At 40.1% G+C, this 26,880-nt stretch overlaps 2 protein-coding genes across 7 annotated transcripts in view; one reads left to right on the forward strand and one right to left on the reverse strand.

Moving 5' to 3' along the window:
* Nucleotides 1-26,880, forward strand: part of LOC131469715 (voltage-dependent calcium channel subunit alpha-2/delta-4-like) — an 82,818-nt gene that overhangs the window by 39,297 nt on the left and 16,641 nt on the right. For all 5 annotated transcript variants that reach the window (XM_058644986.1, XM_058644984.1, XM_058644987.1 and 2 more), the window contains 16 exons: nucleotides 429-490; nucleotides 985-1,052; nucleotides 1,278-1,323; nucleotides 1,586-1,683; nucleotides 2,049-2,139; nucleotides 2,738-2,830; nucleotides 3,273-3,394; nucleotides 3,542-3,610; nucleotides 17,790-17,851; nucleotides 19,902-19,916; nucleotides 20,176-20,220; nucleotides 20,319-20,381; nucleotides 25,279-25,349; nucleotides 25,777-25,858; nucleotides 26,033-26,085; nucleotides 26,599-26,654. In XM_058644986.1, coding sequence (XP_058500969.1) covers nucleotides 429-490; nucleotides 985-1,052; nucleotides 1,278-1,323; nucleotides 1,586-1,683; nucleotides 2,049-2,139; nucleotides 2,738-2,830; nucleotides 3,273-3,394; nucleotides 3,542-3,610; nucleotides 17,790-17,851; nucleotides 19,902-19,916; nucleotides 20,176-20,220; nucleotides 20,319-20,381; nucleotides 25,279-25,349; nucleotides 25,777-25,858; nucleotides 26,033-26,085; nucleotides 26,599-26,654 — 1,096 coding nt within the window. The remainder of the gene's footprint in view (nucleotides 1-428; nucleotides 491-984; nucleotides 1,053-1,277; nucleotides 1,324-1,585; nucleotides 1,684-2,048; nucleotides 2,140-2,737; nucleotides 2,831-3,272; nucleotides 3,395-3,541; nucleotides 3,611-17,789; nucleotides 17,852-19,901; nucleotides 19,917-20,175; nucleotides 20,221-20,318; nucleotides 20,382-25,278; nucleotides 25,350-25,776; nucleotides 25,859-26,032; nucleotides 26,086-26,598; nucleotides 26,655-26,880) is intronic.
* Nucleotides 3,655-12,405, reverse strand: LOC131469717 (leucine-rich repeat and transmembrane domain-containing protein 2-like). Of its 2 annotated transcripts, XM_058644990.1 has the most exons (5): nucleotides 12,211-12,405; nucleotides 11,920-11,950; nucleotides 6,287-6,412; nucleotides 5,386-6,069; nucleotides 3,655-5,080 (listed from the first exon to the last, which is right to left on the reverse strand). In XM_058644990.1, exons 3-5 carry the CDS (start codon nucleotides 6,330-6,332, stop codon nucleotides 4,602-4,604), a joined length of 1,209 nt encoding a protein of 402 aa, XP_058500973.1. In that variant the 5' UTR covers nucleotides 6,333-6,412; nucleotides 11,920-11,950; nucleotides 12,211-12,405; the 3' UTR covers nucleotides 3,655-4,601. The 2 variants fall into 2 exon arrangements, with proteins under 2 accessions (XP_058500973.1, XP_058500974.1); XM_058644991.1 differs by lacking the exon at nucleotides 11,920-11,950.

A 26,880-nucleotide genomic window follows, 5' to 3' on the forward strand; every position in this document is an offset into this window, starting at 1 on the left:
CTTGAAATTCCTCTAAAACTGTACTGTAAAAATATCTGATATCCTGTATGCTAGTAGATATCAATGTGCTGAACACAACATTATTATCAGTCTTGTTCAGAACTACAAACAGAGAAACAACGATGTCAGCGTTTTATTCAGTAAACTGAATTTCATTATGCTTACAAATCAGCGTGATTCATTGGTTCGCAGGCTTTTAACCATAATGTTCTTTCTTCATGAGGAGGGCGTTAAAAGTCAGCGTCAAATAGTTTGGCCATGGAGAAACGTGTGTCGCTTAGCTTGACTGCAGTAGTGACTGTGCTGGCAATTTGCTTTTTACATAAATTCTGTGTAGAAACTCAGAGTGTCCAAACTAGAGCTTTAACTTGTTTTGAAATGTGTGGCTGAAATCCACAGTTTTGTGCTTGTTTTTACCGTTTCTTCAGAAAAGACCTCTCTACCTCGTCAATGATTACTTCTACACAAATGTTGATGACACACCTTTCAGGTAAACTGGCTTTCATTTCTAAAACGCTGCTTTAATCCTTTGTGTGCCTGTTTGTTCGGCGTTATTGAGTGAGAATGTCCTCTTAATTAACATTTGCAGAAGCAAAAGTCCATCATGTGTTTCTGATTCATCTTTCACTAGTTTCTTTAGATACACATGTTAAAAAAGTGCAAGAAAATATGCTTAATCAATAATTGTGAATATTATATCAACAGTGTTTTTTTTTTGTTTTTTTTTAATGTTTTCTCACAGTATAACTCATAAACAAAGAAAGGTAGTTAAGTGAATGTTGTGTCAGTCAGTAATGTGAATTATGCAAATCATATATTCCAATATTTATTAGTGGTGGATCAGTGTCAGCTTCAGTGTAAACTTTAAAAACCCAGTCTGGTCAATTTGTAATACCTTTTAATTTTTTCAGTATGTTTATCTCTGTGTGATTTGTCCACTGGAGAGCAGTATGACATATTCACCTCCTCCCTGTGTCTCTGCAGCTTTGGCATGGCGCTAACGAAGGGCCCTGGAAAGCTGATGTTTATGGGAAACGTGTCTGTGGAGGAAGGTATTGTTCCCCACAGTTCATCCACATGCATCACTTGTGTTTAAGCAGTTGATTTATTAGTCATGCTTTGTTTCTACTGTGAACATTTGCTCTTCACTACTTTGTCAGATGCAATGATTGGTGCTGTATTTAGCAGAAATAAGAAACATGTGAATACACAGATCCAGGTGGATGCACATTAAGTGTCCCTGCAGCGACAGTGTTTCATTTAAACTTCTTCTGCAGGACTGCATGACCTCACCTCCCCTGATGTGAGCATCGCCTCTGAATGGTACGTTTGAAACCCTGAAACACCAGCTTCAATCATCAGCAAGTTTAGTTGTCACCAAGATTTATCAATAATAATATTATATAGTTGTTAAGCTTTAGTGGTCTGCAGTTAGAGCAGTTTGTAACAAGATGCTAATAAGTCTCCCTAAATCATTTATAGTAGGCCAAGGAGTGGGATGAAAGATGATCCGGACAATGTGTAAAAAGGAAATGTCAGGATTTGTATTTTATTGTGTGTGTTTGTGGCTTGATCTATTCCTCAGGACGTACTGCGAGACAGACATTGACCCTGCTCACAGAAAATACTCACAACTTCAGGCCGTCGTTCGCTACCTGCTGGGGAAGGAGCCTGACCTTGAGTGTAGGTTTTGACTGTGATACTTGAGACTTTTGGAAAAGAATAAAGCCTTCCACAGTTAGATTTATGTTTTATCGTGCATTTATACTGCACCTACATTTGAGGGATTTAAATGAAATTTGACCCTTCCCTCCATGGCGCTGGACTTCATTCTGCTGTCCTCAGGGGAGTGTTATATCGGAGCATCAAATCCTGTTGAAACAGACCAATGAACAGCTTCTTTCCCTAGTCTATCAGAATCCTAAACCTAAAAATTAACTAAAGTTAAACTGTTTTATTGCACTGGTGTTCAGAAGATCCACTTATGTCTTTTACAGTGACAATAAAGGCTTTGTGTGTTTGTTTGACTTTCACTGTCTGGTGATTAGGTGATGAGATGTTGCTGCAACAGATGCTGTTTGATGCTGTAGTCACAGCTCCGCTGGAGGCCTACTGGAGCGCTCTGATGCTCAATGATGGGTGAGCAAATCTGAATCTTTTCTACACCTTGTTTGGTGCCCCTGTTGTAAATTTAGTTGAAAGCTTGGATTTACATATGAAGTATTACTGCTGATTCTGCCAAACAGAGCAAATGTTAAGCCATGAGGAAAAAGCTGCTTGCAGACCTCAGAACAGATGCGCAGAAACATTTCTGCTGCAGTTTCCCTCCATCATTTTTAACTAACTGTGTTTTAACCAGGAATATTAGTAAAGAGATAGGAGCAACTTTTCACCCTCTCATTTTGAGGTATATTTGAAGGTTAAGGAGGAGTCTGAATACTTAGTTTGTAAATATTTGGTGATCATCGTTTTGCAACATTGTCAGAAATCTGGAAAAATTCAATATCAGCATGGCTGGAACTTACTCATTGGATACCAGTAGAACTGTTTGAGATCAACTTTACCTTCAAGGCATCATTCTCCAAATAATAACAGCAGCTGATCGAACTGCCTTCAAGGAGAAAGAGGCATTGGAAAAGAGATGTCTGTTGTCACTAGCCTTGTTTTGATCAAACCTTTACAAAGACAAAGCGTTGTCATCATCATCATCTTTTGTGTTTGTGTTTGGGTTCTGCAGGGTGGAACCAGGGGTTGAGACAGCTTTCCTCGGTACTCGTTCAGGCCTTATGAGGATTATAAGATATGCAGGAGTGGAGACCAGAGTAGCAAAGTAAGTTTAAACTGTTTACTACACTTAGTACACTCACTCCAAAAGTCAAGAAAACAAATACAGACAAATGATGTGAAACACAACTGCATGTTGGACCAAAAAGCTCCTGACTTTGGTGTGTAAGATTTTTTTAATCTTAAGATAATAAGAACTGTTAAAGGCAAACTTTGGATTTTGCAGTTACAGTCTAAAACCATTTGATCAATTGGACAAACCAGTGTCACAACTGCATTGAAAACTGCACTGCACCTGTTTGGTTGTGGTTGTTAAGCGTCTGATGTCAAATACTTTTGGGTTTCCCATCTTTAACTATAATCTTATCCGACTAATGATATTTGTACAACCAGTTGCTTTGATCACAGCTGTCTATTTCAGTAGTGTGGATCTCGTGCAGGTCAGGTTACAGTACATTTCAAAGTAAAGAAAATCTTCCACTCCACAGAAAGTTCCTGACTGTGTCGGACAAAGAAAACCTGTTCACCATTGATCACTTTCCTCTGTGGTACCGCCTGGCTGTGGAAAACACTCCTGGACGCTTCTACTACTACATTGCTGGTGAAAAAGGTCAGTCTCTCACCTTCTCTTCAGCTCTCAACATTATCAGTCAATATATTTAGTGATTCTTTTTTTGAGGGAACAACGAGCAGTGTGGCCCTCATCAAATCGGCTAATCTTTGGTCTAATGTTGAGGTAAATCTTCCCTTCCTGCAGGAGTGCAGTACGCCATCGCGACAACATCAGTGACTGTGTCATCGAAGGGAAAGACAGCCATAGCAGGAGGTGAGTGTCACTGCGACATCCCTGATCCACAACATTAACAATTCAAACTGAAGAGGAGCTGTGATATTCACCTTCATATGTAGGAATTCTCAAATAGGTTGTGACACTCACTTGCATTCACATCTCTGAATGAATGATGCACTTTAAATAAATATAGTTTATTATTTCAGCACAATTAACAGTCCTTGAGCTAAAGTTGAGACATTTCATGTTTTTCACAGGAAATATGGACAAGCTAAATGACAGCATATATGTAGACCTCACATACCTCACATACCTCACATAACTGTCGTGGAGCTTGAGAGTTTGTTTGTGCTGGATCAGAAGCTGTTGTAGCGCAAAGCCTGCACTCTAGGAGGCAGTACAGCTCTAATATTTATCTAAATTTCTCTCTGTAATGAAGGTGAATGCAGCATTTCCCTGACAGAAGCTAAATTCCGATGTGATTTAAGTGTCTATTATTTTGGAGGTTATCGCCTAACAGAGGTATAAAGCACTATTTGTCAAATCGCTGGTAATAATAAAAAGAAATAATATAAATAATTAAAAGAGGACAGAACATTTCAGGGATTCACAGACATTCACAAACCTTTGAAATATGTGCTTCTTGGGCTCAGATACAGACAGACGGCTTAAACAAAAAGGTAGTTTCATATTCCTAAAGAATAAATAAAAAGGCAGGTAAAGGGAAGTCAAGATGCCAGGTAGCAGCTTCATAGATTAAAAAATGGCTTAAAGATGCAGCGTGGGGAATAACAATTCACAGAGCATCCATACATTTGAAGACGGGTTGCAGCTTTTCAGTTTCACTGAATCTTGTCCGCTCGATTAGCTGCTCAATTTGTCCCACCTAGTGATTTTCAGAACAGTAGCAGAGCTGCAGGGTCTCTCTCTCCAAACGCTGTCTCATCAGCGATGAGAGCTTGAAGAGCAGGGGCAACCTGCAGAACATCCAGGAAGGATTAACAATCAGGAAAAATAAACAAGTGAGTCAGAAGCTACTGATTCGATACCCATGCACAATGCCACAGGCCACTTTGGGCGGCGTCTCCTCTGGTGAGGTTGGAGATGACAGTTGTCCGTCCTCCATGTCCGTCTCAGCTCCACACTCGGCCATCAGAGGCTGGCCACGGCTCTTCATCTCCCTCTGGTACCGTGCCATCAGTGAGGCGTAGGCGCAGCCATAAGTTGCCGCAACCACCATCATCACGCACACTGTGCCACAAACCACTCCTGCAACAATTTGTGTGACATGTGCCCGGCGGACACTTACAGGCCGGTAACGCTGGCGAACACATTCGTCATTGCTGCTGACTCTGCCAGGTGGGCAAGGAGGCCGAAGGGAGGCTTGACCGCCCTCCTTGGTCGGACTCTGCAGGCAGTAGCTAAACATCTCTGCTGGTACGTTGCGGATGTCCCTGCCCTTCAGTTCCTCTGGGAGGCTGCACTGCATCGCGTCTACCTGCCCATCTATAAAACAGATGGAGGGGGGTGGGGCAAAAAAGGAGAGGAAGAATAGCAGGCAGGGAAAAGTTTGGAAAAGAGAGAGAGATGTAATAAATGCAGTAAACACAGATGTAGATACAGTTGTCTTTGTCAACACATATCTTCCTTACAGATGAATTGCTTTTGATTAAACAGCCTTTGAAGTACACACTTGAACTACAACGATGATTTTCTCTCTCACATTTTTAAACCACAGAAAGCTGACTGCCAAAATGATCAACTTCAAGTATATTTGAGATTTGAAGTGGCTTGCTAGCAGCCCTGCTCACCCCTGTAAATTAACCACTCCATCCAGTGCTTGAAGTCCCTCAGTTTGCAGTCACATTGCCAGGGGTTTCCCACCAGCTGGAGCTGCTGCAGATGCACCAGGGGCTCGAATGTGACTCTGTCTAGGGCCACAAGCTGGTTACTGGCCAGAGACAGATATTTTAGTCTCTGAAGCCCATCTAGCAAGCCTTTAGGAAGCCAAATAAGGCCATTGGAGGATAAGTCAAGCCCTTGTAACCGCCACAAACCATTGAAAACCTCTTTGTTCAATCCAACACCTCCCTGACTTTGACTCAAACCCAGTGTGCCCTCTGTGATGTTGTTGGTGGCAGATGGTGCCAGGTGTAACCCGAGGTAGTTAGTGGAGAGGTTGAGCCACCGCAGGCTGCTCAATCTTGAGAAAGCGCCAGGCTGCAGGCTTGAAAAGTGGTTCTGGGAAATATCCAAGAGCTCCAGTCTACTGAGGTTCAAAAGATCTGTTTTGCCCAGAGAGGAGAGATTGTTCTGGGGTAGACGGAGGATGAGATTGTCCTGGTCTATCAGTGCAAGGATGGGTGTCAGAGACAGGAGGCCGACGGCGGAGCAGTCAGTGGTGTTGCCATAGCAGGTGCAGACACCAGGACAGCTGTGGACCGAACCCAGTAGACCAAGTAGAATCAACACCAGAGTGGACAGAGCTCCATAGACTGAAAAACAAAAAAAAAGGGATCAACTACATCCATCAAACTTGGTCATTATTTCAAACCTTAATGGAAATTGTCTGCCTTTTTATGCAGTCTATATTTTTGGACTAAATGAGGGAGAGTACTGGGCTTCTGAGCAAGAAAAGCTGTATTTTGCAACGGTTAAAAACATCAGTTAAATTTCTGCTGTTTAAAGGAGGAAGAATGTGTCGGTCCTCACCGAGACTCTCTTTGTCACTTCGTCCATACTGGTCCAAGTTCTTCATGTCTGTTGCCACAAGTCCTCCACAGCTTTAGACTGACATCTAGCTGTGCTGGCTCTCTGCCAGATCACTGTGATAAATAGCTGTGGTCGAGGAACATGGAAAAGATTGAGGACAGAGTTGATGTTATTTGAGGAAATATAAATGTGGGGCTTCTGAAAGAGTTGCATTTTGTAGTTGGTACTTTAAATCTCCATTAGACACCTTCAGCTTGATTACATAATCAATCACCTGCGGTTCATCAGTTAACTATGGTGAGATCATAGTGGAAAAACCACCCGTGTAAAATTGATAGCATTGGTTGTTGGTTTACTGCAGTTTCAAAATGAATCTACTCGGTCATGACACTGATGATTTCATTCTTCTTTCTTTAAAAATAATAATCAGAATGTTAATCATCAGACATGTTAACAAGGTTTAGCATGGGTTGGATTGTTCTTGCTTACATGATGGATTCTTTTTAAGTCTCCTTTTTATATGTAGTGAGAACTAGATACAGTATGTTGTTGAAATAGTTGATGTTTTGATGTGAAAAGCTCCAGCTTAACTTTCTCTCATGTTATGACAAATGCGCAAAAAAGCTGGCTTTAATTTTCAATGTATGTTCAACTGGATTTTCTCCACTATGGCGGATAATCTTCACTGAGCTTTGTTTAGATTTATTTTGCTCTCTTGCATTTCCAACATGCCTTCACATCCATTTATCTCATTGCTTTTAAAGGCTGCCCATGCTTTTAGACTTAACATCTGGTCCACGATTCACGCTGATGATTTTCTTTTCATGAGCCTGTTTTATCCAAACCTCTTAGCTGAATGCAACTTAATGCGTGGGATTATTTGGAATATGTGGTATGTAAAGATTGAAAGGCAGCTTTAGTCTCTGCCAGAGCTGATCAATAGTTTATTGGCAGTACAGGCTGAGATGTGACAGCTTGTCCTCAGTCATTTTCATTTGTTGTTACTCAAAGATAACACACAAGGAGCTTCATGCTTAAGTGAAGCAATTGTCTGTGTTTTTATTCACAAACACCACCACTGGAGAAAAGTCAATACCAACTTCTGTCTTCTTAACACCCACACACAGTATCTGTACACTGCAGATATAGTACAGCATCAGCAGTATTTATTACACACTATCAGGGAAATAGTTTGTATTCTCGTGATGTTTTCTCTCTTAATTTCCCCTTGATGTTGTTTGACAGTCTTGGGCAGTCAGATTTGCAGGAGGAAGTGTGCATGAGAGATAACGCTGCAGTGAGAGAGAAAAGTGCTGTCGCTCCATCTGACTGTGGCGTTTGTAAAGAGCCAGTGAAATGTAGCCTCAAGGTCTTTCTTTTTTCGCAGGTCTTTCTTTTGTTATGTCGGCACAAAAATGCCAGTCACTCTGCTGTGGATTGCGTGACGCAGAATGGTGCCTTCAGGCCACAACTGACATTAAGGCACAGGGGGAATTACAATGGAGGTGGATGAAGGGAGGATGTGTGGGGAGAGGCAAGCGCAATTCCCACAGAATAAGTGACGTCACTTCACAGCAACAGGAGACCAGTAATTAGAGTGTCATTTATTTCCCAGAGGATCCCCACAAACAATCCTCTATAGGAATAATAGTGACGCACAGTTAAGTGCTGATGCTCAGGGTGTCTGAAGAAACCTCACTAGAAAAGTATCACTTGTTTATTCAAATGCTTTGGAAAAGCATTCGCTGTCTCTGGGCATTACCTCCTTTTCAGACATGTGAATAATGACTTAATTTAGTGGCTTGCAGGGCAAAAAATAGAGTTTAAAATCACCTGAACGGTGTTTTTAAATGTTAAAGTTATGTATCGTATTGAATCAGTTAAACATAAGTACATCATTGAAACAATACTGTTTTACCTGTGAGATAATACTTTATCTCACACTGAGTTTTAGTTTTAGGGTTGTGCTGTATGTCTTTTCCAAACTTGACATAAAAATGTGTTTAAGGATTTTTAAAAAAATTTTTTGGCTTTGATGAGAGGGCCCACGGGAGAAGTGGTATCAGGTGCATTTTTGTCATGGTAGCCTTGTATTTCTAGCTTTTTCAGAATGACAGTAGTAGCTTTAAGATATATATGGTTGACCTGGTGGTTAGTGTAAATATTAGGGCAACATGAAACTAACACACCATGAAAGAAATTGAACAATTCTTCAAGCATATAAACTCAAATCAGACATGACAGCTGCTAGTTACATCTATTACAGCCTGTATTAAGCGGGACCTTTTTATCAGACATTAGAGCATCTTATGGGTCTAGGGAAGGTGACTTCTGACTCTTCACACTGAGTTAAGGAAGAGGGGAAAAGATTTACTGGTTAAAAAAATTATCCCATCTTAATCCTACAAACGTGCATGAACATGTGTCTACGCTAAGGTTTTCATCTAGAGACTCTGGGATTGTTGTACAACGCTGTGCACTTTCAAAACAATCTACACACCCACTGCTGTGTAGACACTCAAACACACATGTAGCTGCGAGCTGAAGACAAAAGCAACTGTAATGGTAATGTAATGTAATGGTATGTCATCCTCTGTTTATCAAGAGCTGGAGTTGCTCCTGGCTGCTTTTGTGCTATTCACCATCTCTCTCCACAATCATTTGAGTGTGCCCTCTCCTCCACCCTGCAGCGGCGTGTCTTTCTTTGGACTGGTGACTTTTAAGGACACCACTGGGAGTGCTGAGGCTCCTGGGTGTAAGACCAAGGATGTCAGTGCCATCTAAACTCAAACTTTACCCTGCAGGTTTATCAGTGAAAGGCCATCAGCATGTCTTTTGTTTGTTTTATTTTAGGGTTTACGTGATTTTTAGGGTAAGGGTTGAAAGCAGTAATGGGGGACTGTGGACATCACAGCAGTGTTTGTGGTGAATGGCACTAAATTAGCAGCATCATAACGAGGGCGAGGTTTGGATTTGATACAGTGTGTGGCCTTATAGGACATTTTTTGACATGTTTATGCTCAGTCTTTCAGAGTCAGTCGGCCAAAGAAAGATGTGCCTAGATGGCCTAGTTTATCAAAGAGGCATTTCTGACAGGTGTAAAGGAATTTTACCGCTGAGGTCACAATGTACAACACAGCCAACTAAAAAGGTGGTGACTTTATTGTACCCTTCCAGCCTAAGACACTGTCAACCAATCACAGTTGAATTGGCCTGTGTAAACACAACATGCGCAGTACTTGAATTTGTAAATGCATGTGAGGTTATGAGGCACAGTTTGCGTCTGCCATACCTCCGTTAGCTTTAAACAAAAACAAACTTGGACAAGCCATAGAAATGTGGTATTTAGGTTATTCTTTACAGACATTATTTAGTGCCAAGTGTTAAGCTGTGACACATGTATCAAAAACTATTCAAAATGAGCTGACAGTGTGGCAGAGAAGCAGAAGTGAAACATTAATGTCAATGTCTGTCATTGCTGATTCTTGCCTTTAGCTTCTAGTTATCAAGAAAATTAAAAAAAAACAGGAAAGAATAAAATATCACATCTTTGGAAATATTAAGGAAAATGGCCATGTGAACATCTCTGAATGACACCCATCAGGCACAGAGAGAAGCATGTTAAAGTTTAAAGCATCTAAACATGCATTAAATACCAAGCTTTGCTATTTGATTTTTTTGTGAAACTCAGTACTAGAGATGACCTTTGGTCACTGTCAAAAAAATATAAATATAAATTCTACAATTCTCACACAAAAATATGCCATATAAAGCATTTTGTTAGTGGTTATGTTATTCTCTTAGGTGCAAAAGCTTGTTTCCCCACTGGACATCCTGAACTAATGCTTCTGGAAATGCTACAGCATTTACACACAATACCCTCAGAACTTCAGCACAGCTGTGAAAACAGCTTTTCATATGCACCGTCAACCAGATTAGACGCCACCCCGCAGAGCAGCGGCAGGTCACAGATTAAAAATCTGGCTTCAATCCCTGTGGGACAGATGGTATCAGAAAAAGTGGTCCTGCAGAACCTCCACCCCCCACCTCCTTAACTGCCACTCAACCCTCAGCTCATGTAGTGGAAAAACTTCTGAGGCAATGGCAAGTTGTCATCGGTCCATCACGTAACAATTAATGTTGCACAGTGGCTGTTATTTTAAAGCATTACAATGCAGTTAATCGAGACTCATTTTGCAGGGTTACTGACTTGTAATGGGAAATTCAGGTATCTGGATATTTGGCTGTCTGCTGCTAATGTCACTTTTTCTGTGTTCTTAAATGGTAGTGAAGGTTAAGTGTAATGTGTTGGGTGTGCAATCGTCCTGTCACCTCATGCGAAAATAGTCCCATGGGGTTCTCTTGTTCAGCTGACTGACAAGAAATCTTTTAAAAGCTTTAAAAGCGTCCCCCCCAAAAAGCTGGGAAACATTAACGTTGGTTTTGTTTTCATGGCACTTTTAGTGACGGACAGTCAAGGGATTCAAACCAGCTGCTTTCTACCCACAAATAAACCTTTTAAGCCTTTAGTTTCTGAGACTTTGCCACAAAGTGCAGCAAAACAAACACTTCTTTATGTGCTGGATCATCATCTCACTTGAAACTAGATACAGATACAGTGAAATATCGCAATATTTTTTGTGGCAATATTACTGTATATCGCGAGATTGACACCAGCGCCCCCTGCGACCCTCATGTGGAGGACAAAGTGGTAGAAGATGAGTGAGTGAGTGAATATTACATTGCATCTGAGACACCAAGTATCAATTTTCCTTTAGCATATAATCTTTTAATCATTTAACTGATGTTACAAATATACATTAAATCTTTTGTGGATTTGCATGAGTTTGCAAATACTCAAATTATTGCAAATACTGTTTTGCAATATCGTAGCACAACTTAAATATTGTGTCGTGGTGTCTCTAGCGATTACCACCCTTAGTCGAAACCTCTGCTGCTGTTTGGAGTTTGTCACAAAAGTCCTCCTGTACAGTCACGGAAGTCCTGCCGCTATGATGTTCCCTGCCTCGTCTGCAGTGCAATGCTCTGCTTTCCTGGGCTCTAGCGTGGCATCCCGCTGGCTGCTTAATGGCCTCTGACAGCCTGCCTCTTCCCACCCATGGCTACACTTTTCCTCCCAACGAGCCAGCGATCAGTCTGAAAGGCCAAGAGCACAAACACACTGCAGTATCCACACAGAGGCCGGATGAGCAAGTAAACAACACAGCACATGCACGCGCGTGCATATGGTCACTCAAACATGCTTTTAGACTCTCTCTCTCTTTCTTTCCCTAAAGCAGAGACATACACGTGTACACTCTGTGACCGAAAGTATGTGGACAATTTGTCCGTGATACAGTAATTGAACTTAATGGATTCAGCCTCTCTTCAGGCTGTTTGACCTTGTGTTGGGATGGTTGTGTGTGGGGCCATTCAAGTTCTTACACGCCATACTGTGAGCATCAGTTTGTTGTTGTTGTTGTTTTGGAGCAGCTTTTTGCATGGGGGGGGGAATCGTGCTACACCCTGGGCTGAGTACCAGCCTGTCACATCGCTGATTATGTAGAAAGATAACAATCGTTCACACTCAGATTTACACCCAGAATCAATACAAGGTCTCCAGTCAAACTGACCTGCATGTCATTGTTCTGTGAAAGGAAGCACCTGGAAAAAACCCACAAACGTACAGGGAGAACTGTCAAATTTCTTCTTGCTGTGAGCTGTTTGATTATTGTCGTTAGTTGCATGTAAAGAATGCTGTGGCAGAAATTCTCTACATTCTCCACAACAAAAGTAGATCAAATCACGGAGGCAAGGCTGTCCACTCACATGTGTACGTGCATGCAGACACATAAAGGTGTATGAAAACACAGAATGTCACTTTTAAAGACACACACTCACACACACACCCATATACTGCTCACCATCTGCTCTGCTGCCTCAGCCTTCAAACAGAGAAAGAGCAGTGAAACTGTACTTCCTCTCCTTCATCTGCAGCATTCACTGAAGTAGGAGAAAGTCCAGACTCAGCCTCAAACCCGCAATCCAATATCAGAATCTGGGCTGGACCAGAAACTGGTGTAAGCTCTGATAATCTGGACTGGAGTTTTAATTCCAGATGAAATCTGGAATCTGCTGTTCCTCCTCCTCTTCTACATCCACATCCCCGCTCTCTCCTCAGCCTCCTGTTATTGTCTCAGAGCTCCGTCCAAATACACACCCAGCCGCTGACTAAGGGTGATCGAGCCTGTGTGTGTGTTTGAGCGAGAGAGAGAGAGAGAGAGCGAGAGAAAGAAGAGAAGCCACATGCTGCTGCTGCTAAGCTGCTGCTAATGGTGTGTCAGTGTGTTTTGAGTGTGTGTGTGTGTGTGTGTGTGTTCATGTGTTCATGCTCTCAGTGTTGTATTGAGTGTGTCATGTGCATTAAAGCGGTTTGACCGAAATAGTAAAAGCTGAATGTCGCAGCTGCAGGCTGAGTTCTGAATGAATGAAGAGAGAGAGATGTGCACTTTGTATCAGAGAGAGAGATGTACACTTTGTATCAGAGAGAGAGAGAGAGAGAGAGAGAGAGAGAGAGAGAGAGAGTGCAAAAAAGACAGACAGAAAAATGTATGAGAGGCTGAAATTAGATTTTTTTTTAATGATAGCTTTTCTTACACTGATGTACACTAATATATGCACGCACCTCACCTTATATGCTACCACCTTGTGGTAAAATGGTTCCACTGCAGCTTCCAAAGACATTTCAGCATGAATGTGTGTCGAGGGGATGTATTGTACAGTGTTGTATCAGAGCACCTTTGGTGCTTTAAAATTTGTTTAGATTGGAAAAGCACGTTATAAAAACACTTATTAAATAAAACTTGCACAACTATTCTTTGAAGGACTCTCATTAACTTCCAGAACCAGTTAGTTAGCCTAAACCTAACCTTAACATAACCACAATTCAAATCTCAGCCGTAAACTTAACCAGTTCCTTTAGAAATTAAGCTCTGCATCGTTAGAAGCAGGTTTTGGTCTCCACGAGGACTACTAGTCCTGGCAAGGTCAGTGTTTTTTGTCAGAAAATGTCCTGGAGATGAAACAAATACAAGAACACACAAACACACACACACACAGAGTACTTAAATAAAATATCACCAGACTTATCCTTTACCAGACTCGCAAAGGTTCAGCCAGCATATTTAGACAGACGGAACATTGTTAAGAATTCGAAAACATGATTTAATTTTCTGCAACCATCACAATTGCTGGTTTAATTTTCATCACATTTTTGCATGGAAAACAAGTGTACAGATCCCACTATAACATCGAACTCTCCATTTAACAATAATACACCAGTCGGTTTCTTTAAATGTCTCTCTTTTCAAAAGAATCTCCTAACAGGTGGATTAATTCCTTTGCAGCAGCCGCAGCTTTAATTCTAATTTGTAGCACATGCTGCACGTCGACCCCGCTCTCTTCCCTTTTCAAGTTCAATCTGTCCTATCATTAAAGGCAAAAAACCCAGGAGGATTTACCAAGACGACAACAAGGTTGTTTGATGGTTAGCGCTAATGCCTCATAGTAGGTTATTTTCTTGGATCAATGGTCTGTTTGAGTGGACTCTTTAACTGTGGACTTGCATGATTTTCCCATGGGTGCATGGATTTTCTCTGAGTACTCCAGCTTCCCCCCACAGTCCAAAGACATGCAGTTTAGGGCTAGATTAATTGGTGGCTCTATATTGACCATAGTGGTTAATGTGAATGTAAGTGGTTGCTTGTATATTGGCTCTTTAATGGAATATGTGAAGTGTCCAGGGTGTGCTTGGCCTCCAGGCCAATATCAGCTTAGATTGATTCCAGAGTAAGAAGTATACATAATGGGTGCATTTATCATTGTAAAAAAAAAAAACAAAAAAAAAACCCACACATAACTGCGTGTATGCCAATGGAACCATTTCAAAACAGCATACACACTCAGAACAGATCGATGGGGCCTGGAATAATGAAAATAATAATAATGAAAGCATATTTTCTAGTCAAGAGAAAAGGGTTTGATGTGCGTGTTGTAGATGAGATAAAACGTATAGATCGATGTGCTGAAATTGGCTGTGCTTTGTATCAAAGTTGCAGAGGGAAACCACAAAATAAAATAAAGAAAACACCACACTGAGACCTCCACCAGAAACAGAAGAGACATGTTTAATGCCTGAAAGTAGGTGTTGTAAATTGGTCCGTAAAATGTGTGTCTCCTCCCAAAAAAAGAAATTATTTCTATCTGGAATATATGTCTCAGGTGTGTGTTTGTCCTGCTGTGGACCTGTCCTCAAGGACTGCACCAAAAAAGGTGCAGCTGCAGTGGTGAAAGGTGGTGATGAGGACATTGCTGACAGGAAAGGGGAGGAAAAAAAAAACTGAGAAATGAAATGAAACAGCAGAGTAAAGCTGCAGACCACTGACTCTGCAGCCCGGATATTTTTAAAGGAATAAAGGGAGAGTGATGCCTCAAGAGGTTTAAATGACCGACCCAAAGGTCACAACTCCCCTGAGCAACAAATGCAGCGTCACATTACATTTTTTTTTTCTTTTCATGGCTCAGCAACGGCAAGTGGCCAGAGGCTTTATGTTTTCAGCTTGTCCATCCACGAATACAAATATTAACTAAAAGTAGCCCACTTTAAATGCCCTTTATACATAATGTTGGCTTTCAAAAGTAAAACAAAAGATATATAATACACTTTTAACAGACACATGTAATGACACTAAAATTAAATAACTTTGTTTAACTAGTTGGACTCAAAATCTCATCTTAGCCAGTCAGGAACCCTGAAAGCAAATGTGTCAATGATGACATTGTATGAGGAGTCTCTGGTCGGGCTGAACTTCCAGTTGTCATTAAGGGGAATGTTGGACTTTGCGATAAAAAGGTTAGAGATGAAAACTTCCAAAATCGATCAAAAACATTACAAATGACGTCGTCCTTTAGTAACTGTCATCGTAGTTTGAGTTGAGGAATTCAACATGGTCTAAAATGAAAAAAAGTCATTTAAAAAACGCAGTGAGGGGACAGCCTCTGCTAAATTCTATAATTTATGGCTAAATACTCTTGGAAACATCTGCAGACATTAACTGTAGAACATCTCTTCACATTGAAAAATGTACATTGATTGGAAATATATCTTTTTAATATCTTTGAAGTTCTCTAGAATATAGAGTAGTTACAGTTTTCTTGGTGACGTGGTGGTAACGCCTAATCACATTTTAAATCTATTACACCGGAAATACTGAACTAAACCTTGACTCAAACAAAATTATATTGTAATTGCTTTATCGGTCAGAAAAATTGCAATCAGAATTGTTAAGCACTCGTCTCTGGTAGTGATGAACCAACAGAAATCAGCTTTGCGAGAGAGAGAGAGTTTCAGCTTTTTCATTTTGTCCCGACCACCCCTTTACAGTCCTGACTCACTCTCACCAATTTCATAGAATTATTTTCAGCTGCAGCATCTTTCAGGGGAAAGGCTGTAAATGTAGAAATGTACTGAAGTAAGGTTTTCATATATCTTGCTGCTCTTTAACATCCATGCAGCAGCACTTTGTACCAGTCACATACTGAAAATAGGGCTCTGAGGAGGGGGCTAAATTTGTGCATGACCAATGCAAATCAGTACAAGGAAATTATGCGACCATCAGGGAGTTATAAATTCCTACATACACTACACAGACAGCAGTATTGCGTCTTGTGTAGCAGCAGTTACAGTTAGAACTGAAGCTGCAGTCATTTTCTACTTGATGAAAAACCTCTCTGGTATTTAGTGAGACCTTGATTTCAATCTGAATATTTAGACTTCTTGCATTGCTCACATTTTGTGATGCAGCCTAAGGTTAAAATAAAAGCAGCAACGCCTACTCTCAAGCAAAATGTGACTTGTGGTTTGGTGGAACTCAACTTGTTAAAAATATGCAAAGATGGATGTGATTGTTTCTTTTGAATAGGCCTATTCAAAATTCTATGTCTATGATGACTACAACTTCTAGCTTTAGTTTCATTACGTTGTGAGTCTCTTCAATAAAAAAAATCTTACAGAAGTAGAAGTACAACTATTTAAAATTATGTTGATTTATCTAATTGTAGATAGAGAAAGATGTGTTTAGTGTCTTTGATTCACTGCTCTGCTTTCACTCTCATTCTCTGCATTCAATGTACGAGAGGAGCTGCAACACATCCCGGTGTAAACAGCACTGTCCAATCCCCCAGCCCACTATTTGAGAAAGACTGATCTAAATGAGCAGTGGTGAATGATTAAACAGCCTCCATCACGGTGATTTGACTTGTATAGAAAAGAAGACGTTTGGTTAAAGATTTGGGAAAGTTGGAAAAATGATTGGAAACAATGCAAGGCTGCACAACAGTCATGGTGATTGTATTCGCACCTTCCTGAAGTGACTGACTTCAAGCATTTTTACACGACCTCCAGCATTACTCTTGATTTTACCGGCTCTGATTACATCACACATTATCTCACAGTGCTCCTTCCTACCAGACAAACTCACATAGTGCAAGTAGAGAGATTCAATGAATGACGCACCATTCCCCATAATGCAAGTCAGTGCCCCGCCATAATGATTCTGAAGTTGTTATTGTATGGTTAAAATATTGCGTGGTGTTGTTTTAAGCCACATCGAGCTGGTCTGAAAGATGCTGAATCAGATTGAAAGTAAATTTCCAAGTGTAGGAACCTCTTCATAAGTGTAGAGGAAAACTAAGAAAGCTATCTCTTAAGTGTGTGTTTGTCAGCTGGGATTAGCTTCAGTGACTGCCGCGACCCTCATGTGTAGGGTAAAGCGATAGTTAATAAATTAAGATGATTCAAGGATTGCATGTTTGCATATTAAGCTTTAATTTCAGAAAACTGGAGACGTTAATATATTTGGCATTCAGACCATATACTGTAGATATCCAACAAGCCCCAAAAAGCTCCCAAATCACTCAAGCACACAGTTTCATGGAAATCTGTAATTTTTCAATAAATCTACTAACTAACTGACCGTGTAAATGTAACCTCCTTAATGAGGCAAAAACAGATGGAAAAATTGGTTCTGCTTTTCTTAGACTTTTACCTCGGTTAACTAGCTACATACACAACACGTGGAAAAACTGTGGCTTGACTAAGCAGCTGCAATGGTACTGAGTTTAGTCAATAAATTGATACACTGAACATGTTCACTATTCACTAACGAAGCTGCTACAGAGCCAGAGAATTACAGAGTGAAATACACACGCACGCACACACACACACGCGCACACACACACACACACACACACACACAGCATCAGGCTGATCAGTGTTTACATCTCTTCATTAGTGTCAAGACACGACAGAGGTGAACCCAGGTTTTAATTGATTTCCTGTCCTCCACGTGCTTTCCACCACGTACACAGCAAAACCTGTGCTGTGTCTGTCTCACAGCTCTCTTTCTCTCTGTCTCTCTCTGTCTCTCTCTCTCTCTATTTTTAGCTATCGGGGTGCAGATGTCCTTGAATATGCTGGAGAAGAGATTTTGGACCATCACAAAGCAGGTGACTGGAGGAATCACTCTCCTATTTTCAGCTTGATGTTCATTTTTTGTTGACCTGTGTTTCAGAGGATTACACCATCTCATTTGATCATATTATGTTTAGGGCTGAACAATGAATCGAGTTCAAATCCAATCAGTGAAACAATGCAATTAGCAAATCGCAGAGTCTGCAGTCTTCTACGCTAATATAACTCATACATGTTGGAAACAGTTTATGTTTTTATCCCTCAGTCTTGCAGTAGAATAGTTACGTGTTGATAAAGGCTTGTGGTAATGCTCCATCATAATTTAAACCTATAACACAGTGAATATTACATGTTACATGTCATTTAGCAGACGCTTTTATCCAAAGCGACTTACAATAAGTGCATTTAAACATTTGGGTACAAATGTTGAGTACAAATATTGAGCCAAACCTTGACTCGGAAAAATACTGTATATCACAAAGACCACACAGCAAAGTAGTGGCTAGCACTGTTGCCTCCCAGCAAGAAGGTCTGGGTTCACTAACCCAGTTTAACCAAGGTCTTTCTGTGTGGACTTTGCCTGTTCTCTCCCCGTGTGCACATGGGTTTTCTCCAGGTTTACATGCAAAGTTGCATCATCCACCAGACGCCTATATGTGAGGTGGGGCTGTCACACCAGAAAGGCAACATTTGGGTATTATTTTAGTAATGTTAAAAACCAGCATCCGACTTTGCCGGGAAACTTTATTCTGAACACTGTCTTGTGCAAACTCTTTATCTGAAAGCCGTGGCTGTGCTGCTGACCTTTGAGGCAAGAGAGGGCTGCATGTGTCAAAGAATTAGGCCAAGCTATCATATAAGATGTGGTGGATTATCATGTTTTATATAAGCCTGATTTGTGGGAGCATAGACTGCACCACACAGAGAGGCAGCAGTCAGAAAGGAGTCCAAGCATGCAATCAGTGATAAGTGAGTTTCCGAGGATGAACAACTGATGCTTCAATAATCCTCTGGATTCAGAGGTTATTTCTTCAATTTTCCGTTGCGCTCATTAGGGAACTGAAGCATTAAGAGTTTTAATTAAAATCTAAGTACAGTGTGTACAGAATAAATTACAATTACAATGTTCAACAGGAGTTAAACTGGAGTTTTATTATATCATTTAAATGTTTTGTCCTTTATGTTTCCTGCTTAAAGAGAGAGAGAGAGAGAGAGAGAGCTTCTTGTAATGTTTGCTCTCCTTTAAAGGTCTAGTGCGTAAGAATTACTGACCCTATGGCAAGATAAACTCTAAACCTTTTCCTGTGTGTATGGGTAACTGTGGTAGTCGTTGTATACCAGAAACAATCTTTGCATTTTCAAGCTTCCTCTTCAAAACCTGAAACCTTTAAAAGACTTATTTTAAGACTAGGAAAACCTCATAAAGAACTGTCTGCATGGTGGATGACACAAACAAGTAGAACAGCTAAATTAATTTAAGTAGATGGTGTTATGTCGGAATTAACATCACAGCAATTATCTGGCTGACTTACCTGCCCATCTTTTACGACTCAGTAAAGACCACCAACAGCTTAGTTGAAATGAGCATGAAAATTCTCCCAGTGACCTTTGTTTAGCCACATTTTTGATTTGTTGCAGAATTTCCCCGGCAAACATTGACACACTTCCTCAGTCACAGGTGTTTGACCTTGCGGACGTCTCCTGAACCTCAGTAAAGCGGAAGCAGAGCTGCAGCTAAATGTGTGCAGATGTCCTGTAGAAGTTGATGGTCTAGATAATGTAATTAGTAAGAGCAGACAGCTGTGACAGACTGGATTAATGTATTCACTGCCAACATTTACTCGTATGATTTCAAAGTCATCAAACACACAGTCACATCCTGTCACCAGTGATTCACACATGTGTGTATATATATATATATATATATATATACAGTATATATATATATATATATATATATATACAGTATATATATATATATATATATATACAGTATATATATGTGTTAATGTATGACATTAATGTGATGTTTTATTGTTTTTGTCCTTGTACATCTTACGTGGCTCTCCACTTTGCTGCCTCCAGCCCAGTGATACAGACGTAAGTGATTCGCTATTATTTCTTTAAAGCAAGTGCATCACTCACACAGTGCTTTTATTTTACATCCTGTTTAGTGTGATGTTGGCGGCATGAACTTAAACTTTTAGTTTTGTTTACTTGCCACGTGTTTTAGATGGTATTTCTTTAGTGAGCTTGTGGAAGGTGCGTGGCATTTATCAGTAATTTAGCTTAGTTTGTGAGGCTGTTGCTTTCCTCTTTGTGAGGGATGACCTTTTTCTCTGTATGTTTTTTCTTTCAGTGTTCAAACACTGAAGGCGTGTGTCCACTGAGCTGTGAGAGCACTGTAAGGATTAACTTTGCTCACGTTCAAATCAAATATTTGACTACTTATATGTTGTCCATCCTCAGTCGACTCATTTGTCTCTGCTGCTTCCTGTCCAGGATCTGAACTGCTTCCTGGTTGACAACAACGGCTTTGTCTTGCTGTCAAAAGAGAGGAATGAGGTGAGATCCTTTATTTCATTTATACCTTGCTGTGATTCCATCGAACATCTGGACCCTAAAAATTGCATCTTTCAGACTGTATGTATGTGGTTTAAATAGATTACTACTCTAGTTCTGTAAAAAAGTTGGGACCCTAATTGACCACGAGTACCATGCTGCAACAATGTACCTTGGGCGATGGTAGCTTAGTGGTAGAGCGAGTCATCTTTCAACTTGAAGGTTTTGAGTTTGATTCCAGGCTCTACTGGTCCACATGCCGATGTGTCATTGAGCAAGACACTTAACCCCACATTGCTCCTGACGGCTGGCGGCGTGTGAATGGCTCTGTTCACTGAAATTCACTGAAAACAGAAGACACAAAAACCAGCTGCTAAGGTCCCTGAAGCCATCTGATAATTAAATGTAATTTTGGTCGGTTTAATCAACTTAGTGCAAAAGATTATTCCTTTGACAATTAGGTGTCTGTGCCATTGGATGTACTATGAAGTTTGGCGTCAGGCTTATTGGATCATTTCATGTGCTTATAAACAACATCTGGCATCTGGCTGATTCATATGATTGTGTGTGTGTGTGTTTGTAGCAATGAGATGTAGCAGCAGCTGTACCTGCCGGCCTCATCTGACCTTGTGTATGGAGCTGAATGAGAGTGGAGAGAGCTGCCCGACACATGATGGATGTGATCTGTCCAGGCTGAGTTCACTCAAGCCTGAAGCTAATTAAAGTCGGAACCTGCGTCAGTTTAAAGATGCAGTGTCAGAGTGTCGTGTGATTCCACATGTGTCTGGTAAAAACACAAGGCAACTGAGAGGGTTATCTTGGACATCGATTGGTGTTTTTAGGAACTATAAGCGCTGAATGCGTGTCACACCAGGTTTGAGAATCACCACCAAAGCTCAACAACTGTTTGCCATCTCAATATTTGAGAAAGCATTGTGATTGGACTCTAAATGATAAAACACATTCGAGTCATCAAAAATCACTTGTGTGATAATATTTTCGTGTAATAAAATAATATGACCACATAACTATTGATATAATAGAAATAGAAATGTAGCACCTTTAGAGTTTCTAAAGGTATTTATTTGACTTTTTCTGTTTGTGGAGAAAAAACATAGTTTTTTTATTTGCTTTGTCCTTCGACAGACATAAACTGTCAGTCACATTGTAGGCATCCCAAGGATGACTCTAGATTAGCTACTAAACATTTATTCTGTGAGTATTAAAATTATTATTTGCTTATGGAAAGTTTAGGTGTGAAAAGTGTGAATGTGAGTTGTTGTCTTTGTATGTTTGCCCTTTGATACACTGAAGTTGTACACTGCCTCTCATCCAATGTCAGCCTCGTCAAGGACAAGTGGTGTTGATAATGATTGGACAGATGGAAGAAAGAGGGACAAGGAAAGTTTTCCGGATTGTCCCTTATCTGTTTGTCTTTCATTATTTGACCTACTACAATCAGGTTACCTTATTTTTTATATATATTTCTTTTCTTGGCTTACACTGTCGCCTCACAGCAAGAAGGTTGCTGGTTTGCATCCTGGTCAGGGCCTTTCTCTGTGGACTTTGCATGTTTGCCTTTTGTCAGCTGGGATTGGCACCAGCAGCCCTGCGACCCTCATGTGGAGGATAAAGCAGTAGACAATGGATGGTTTTATTGATTTCTTGGCCAAAGCAGTTTTCTATACATTGCACTGATTTAAATGTACAGTATCTTCTTTTGTATAGAATCATGCCGACTGTGAACCTGCAGGCCATCTGACAGCTGCTTGTTAGCTCTGGATTAACTCAGCCTATTAGGAGCCATATATCTGAGGATTAATCCTGAGCCCACTTTGCTACTATAAATACACACATATGCAGCAGAGTAGGCAGCTGCAACCACTTCTTGCTTCACATCTCCTCCTCAGCTGAGAGATTTTTTTTACCTCATTGTTTAATGTGTGTTTAATTTAGTGTGCTTCCAGGAGTGAAACCTGTGATGTTTGTGTTACATTTTGGCTTCTGTGACCGTAAGGGTGCCAGCTGTGCTGCAACAGCTGGACCTGCAGAGGCCAGATGAGGGTAGGTCATTGTCTAGTGGCCCCATGACTCCTGTAAGGCTGTCAAATGGAGCTCCAGTTGCAGTGCAAAGCCACTGACTGAATGTTAACATGCAGTCTCTCAACGTTGTGACAGAGAAACACTGTGGATGTACTTTGTCTCTGATGTGATGATGTATAAATCTTACCCAGCTGTTAGCTGTCTGTGGATTCATTCAGAAAATAACAACGTCAACCCTCTCATCAGGTACTTTTGCTAAATTTAGCACCTTATAGAAAGAAGGTTGAGGGTTCAAACCTGCTGGTGGACCAGGACCAGGAGCTATCTATGGGGAGTTTGCATGTTCTTGCTCTCTGTTAAGTTTGTGTTTTCTCTGGGTACTTCACCTTTCTCAATCACACCTCTAATTGTAGGTGTGAATGTGAGCAAGCCGGAATGAAAAATAGTGCTTCCTGTGATGACAGTGTGCAGTGTGTCCCAGGTGGTCGGCCATAGGTTTAATATAACACTGGTTGTTTGGTGCAGTTTGTCACACAAAGAAATGATTACTTGACAGTAAATGCCCCTCATGTGATCAGAAACAGAGGCAGCCAGACGTTCAATCAGCACAGTCATAATGTAGGAGCTGCTGCCAGAGGGGAGCACTCCATCACCTGAAAGCCTGTGTTTGGTTTTGTTGTGTTCTAGGAAGGATTCCAGCCTGTGTCAGAAGCAAATGAAGTCAAATATATAACGGAAAATTTGAAGCATTTGTTTGACGCTGTAAGAGAAAAAAAAAGGAGACGTGACACAGCTTGTAGAAACAGTGCTAAAATGTTGTGGTATAGACTGAGGGATTTTAGAGCAGAAAATTATTTACTGTAGATGCTCATTTTTTTTTTATTATTTGCATTGTCTGCTGCATTCCCACTCGCCTTACTAAGCAGATATTATGATGAAGTGCTTCTTCAGTGTTTTGCTGAGCTCTGGACTTTCTACAGGAAGTTTGTGGAAACACCCAGAATACTCCCTGGTGTGGTGAAGGAGCCCATAGTTTGTTGCAGGGCATGGTAAATATTTAATCAGCAGTGAAATTAAGTAGGTGCTGACTAAAAGAAATTTGTCAGAGGGAGGAAGTGAAGTGAGCAGCGTGACCAAGCAAAACCCAGGCCTTGTTATTGCTAGTGGTGCCGGGCCATGTGCAGAGGAAATGTCTCTTTGATCAATGACCCTGTCCAAAAAGCTACTGCAGGATCATCCTCAGGCCTGCAAACAGGTTTGACTGATCAACACAAACTGTGGTGGACATAACAGTCTAGACACACTGCTGAGGAAATGGCTGGTTCATGTGACGTAAAAGAATAAATGAAGATGATCCTTTGAGGGCCCTTTCCACTGACGTGCGTTCTATGAAGTTCAAGGGGGGAAACAAACTTTAATTTCTCTCTTTTTCTCTGTATCTGTACCTGGCACAGACACATATACACAAACACATGGACATTTGGTCTTTGCGAACAGAAATTATTTATGTATGTGTATTTTCATATGGTGCAGGGGAAGTGAGTCTGATGAAAAGTACTCATAAGTGACACATCCAGAATGCAGCTTGTGTGAATAGTCAGATCTTTCAGGACAGATGTTAATACCAGGTCTGAATAGAGTTAAAATATGTACATTGGAGCAGCCTTGGATATGTAAACTGCTGAGACAAAACACACACTCACACACATGGATCAGAGAGAAGGGTAATGGAATGAATTCAGATGTATTTTATTCTTGTTTTAAAAACATGCTGTCTTTTCTCAAGGTTGTAGACAGAAGGACACAAATGTCTTCCGGAAATAAAATTAATTTAATTTTGGATTACAGATTGTATACTTTGCAGAGTTCTATCTTTTAATATCTGCAAGAGCTACTGATTAAATTTGATTTGTTTACTAACTATTTTTGCGAATCAAAAATAAATAACGGCAAATGAAAGGAGGTTGAATTGCGTCAACATTGTGGAAGCACAGCCCAAAAAGAATAAAAAATGCATTGATTAAAAAAATAGACAGAATATTTACTAGGAAGTGTGTGCAAAGGATTTTACTTTACTAATAGAATAAAAGATAGAATTCATGGGACTGCTGATAATGGTTGCAGACATTTGTACATCACCACAGTTTTATGTTGAATTAGCTAAATATAGCCCAATCCCACTCATGATGTTACATCCTCAATGAAATTCATAGATTGCTAAATTTAGTTGAAAGGTACAGCTGAGTGTCATCTGCATCATAATGGGAGATATGGTGTGAAAACAGGCCCCAAATTGTGTATTTATAATGACAATAAAGTAGGGCCTAATATGATACCTTGTGGGACACTACCGGAAATTGGTGAAGTATTTGTGAAGCATTTATTTGCCAAAAACTGAACTAATCTGCATCAGGGTTAGTATGTGTGTAGGTGTCGGTTGATTAGATTTGATCGACAATGACTGAACAACCCACAATCTACACAGACTCTGTTTTAAATGTTGCAGAATCTTTATTAGTGCATGAAATTACATAGCAGCGGTGTTGTCTCTATGTGAGAAGAAAAAGTATGTATACAGTAAATATTACCAAAACTGTGACCGAAAAACTCTGTATTATTGCCTTTATTGGTTCTTCAGGTCCTTTAATTCAAAATATACACTCCTCATCCCAGCACCACAACTTTCATGTTGGCTACAAATGAACAGCAAAATCAGTTACTACTCTCTGTGTTGAACAAACTAACCCAGAAAACAGCTGTTAGCATGTTAAATGAAATAATGACACAAGGTCTTTTCATCAGTGTTGATTTTGATATTGATATTGAATTTCAGTTACCTTCCTGTTGTCATTTCCAGGTCGGTCGTTTCTTTGGCGAGGTTGACGGGTCTGTCATGGCTTCACTCATCAAGATGGGGATGTATAAAAAGTAAGATTGACTTCTGCTTTCCTCATCTCTTTAACTCATGTGTTGTTTGTGAAAGAAAAAAAAAAAACATTTTATGAAAGATTAATGAGATTAAGTTTCAAGACTACTCACATGAAAACTTGATATGCAATGTTAAACTCTGCATAAGGTAATGGTCGTCATACATAAAGTATACTGTGTTTATGGTTCTGAAGTAAAAATACATTTGACCATAACAAGAAACATGCTTCCAAGAAAAGCTCAAAATTAAAAAAAAACTCATACAAGAAATCTACATTTAGATTAAAAACAATTGGATTCAGGCTATGGAAATGTGTTCACCTGATGAAGCACACAATTAAAGCAAGGGCTAAATAATGATTGTGTTAAAACTCAGTGTTTTTTTAATCCATGAGCTGTTTTCATGTGAATGCTTGTGCGTTTTCAGAGTGTCATTGTTCGACTACCAGGCAATGTGTAAAAACAGCCATCATCATCATCATAGTAGCAGCGCTCGACCTCTGCTCAGCGTGAGTGTCATCATCACTGCACTCAATTTTAATTTGTCATTCATCTGTGGCAGATAGTATCTTCATTTTATCCATTTAATACACACAACTAATTAAACTAGTGCCTTATCTACCTTCAACATTTGTATAGATCAAACTGCAGTTCTTGTATTAATGTTCTTTTTCTTCCTGCAGCCATTTTACGGCATGGTGGCGTTGATAAGGTGGTTCTTCTCTCATGCACTGATGTAAGTGCCCAAGGTTCTCTCAGTAAAGAGCGAGATTTAAAAAAAAAAAAAACTCACTTTGTCATGGTTGTCAAGGGAATAAGGAGTTAAATGGATTTGGTTTTTTTATGCATCTGCATCTGTGACCACGCAGCCAAAGGCATTAAATTGTCAGGTTGTCAAGATGTATAGTGCTTAACACATTTATTAGACCACCTGTCATAAATCTTATTGTTATTTATCTGGCAAATAAAACTGGACTTCTTCTCTGAGAAGTCATGAATTAATCAAGCATAACATTTGTAAAACAGTACTGAATTATTTGAATTATCATGGACAACAATAATAATTATAATTTAGGATTAAAAATATCTTTTTTGTTAAAGAGCTTCTACATGATTACAGAAACATAAAAATATTTTGATAACCAATGCTGTTCATTTAGAGCAGCTGTGATACATACAGTTTTTTTGTTGTGATGATAAATTAAACATGTTTTGTTTATCCCATGTGCTATAATCTGTGTCTCATTAGCTTCCTGCTGGACTTTAACCTCTGTGGTCTCTGGCACTCTGATTATTTTGTGGACGGTAAGATGCTGCCATGAAGACACTGTCATTTACATTTGCGCTCTTCTCTGAATTCATCATTGTCTGTCACGTAAAACCACTGCAACACTTGTTTCACAATTGTGATGGAATAATATTTCGGCAGTTTGAAATTTCATCCAAAAGAGTTTAGGTAGCAGCAGCAGATCAGAATAAAGAACTAAGTAAATAAATACAGGTGTAAGAGATTGAAAATAACAATACATAT

The sequence above is a fragment of the Solea solea genome, chromosome 12, assembly GCF_958295425.1.
Source record: "Solea solea chromosome 12, fSolSol10.1, whole genome shotgun sequence".
Lineage (NCBI taxonomy): Eukaryota > Metazoa > Chordata > Actinopteri > Pleuronectiformes > Soleidae > Solea > Solea solea.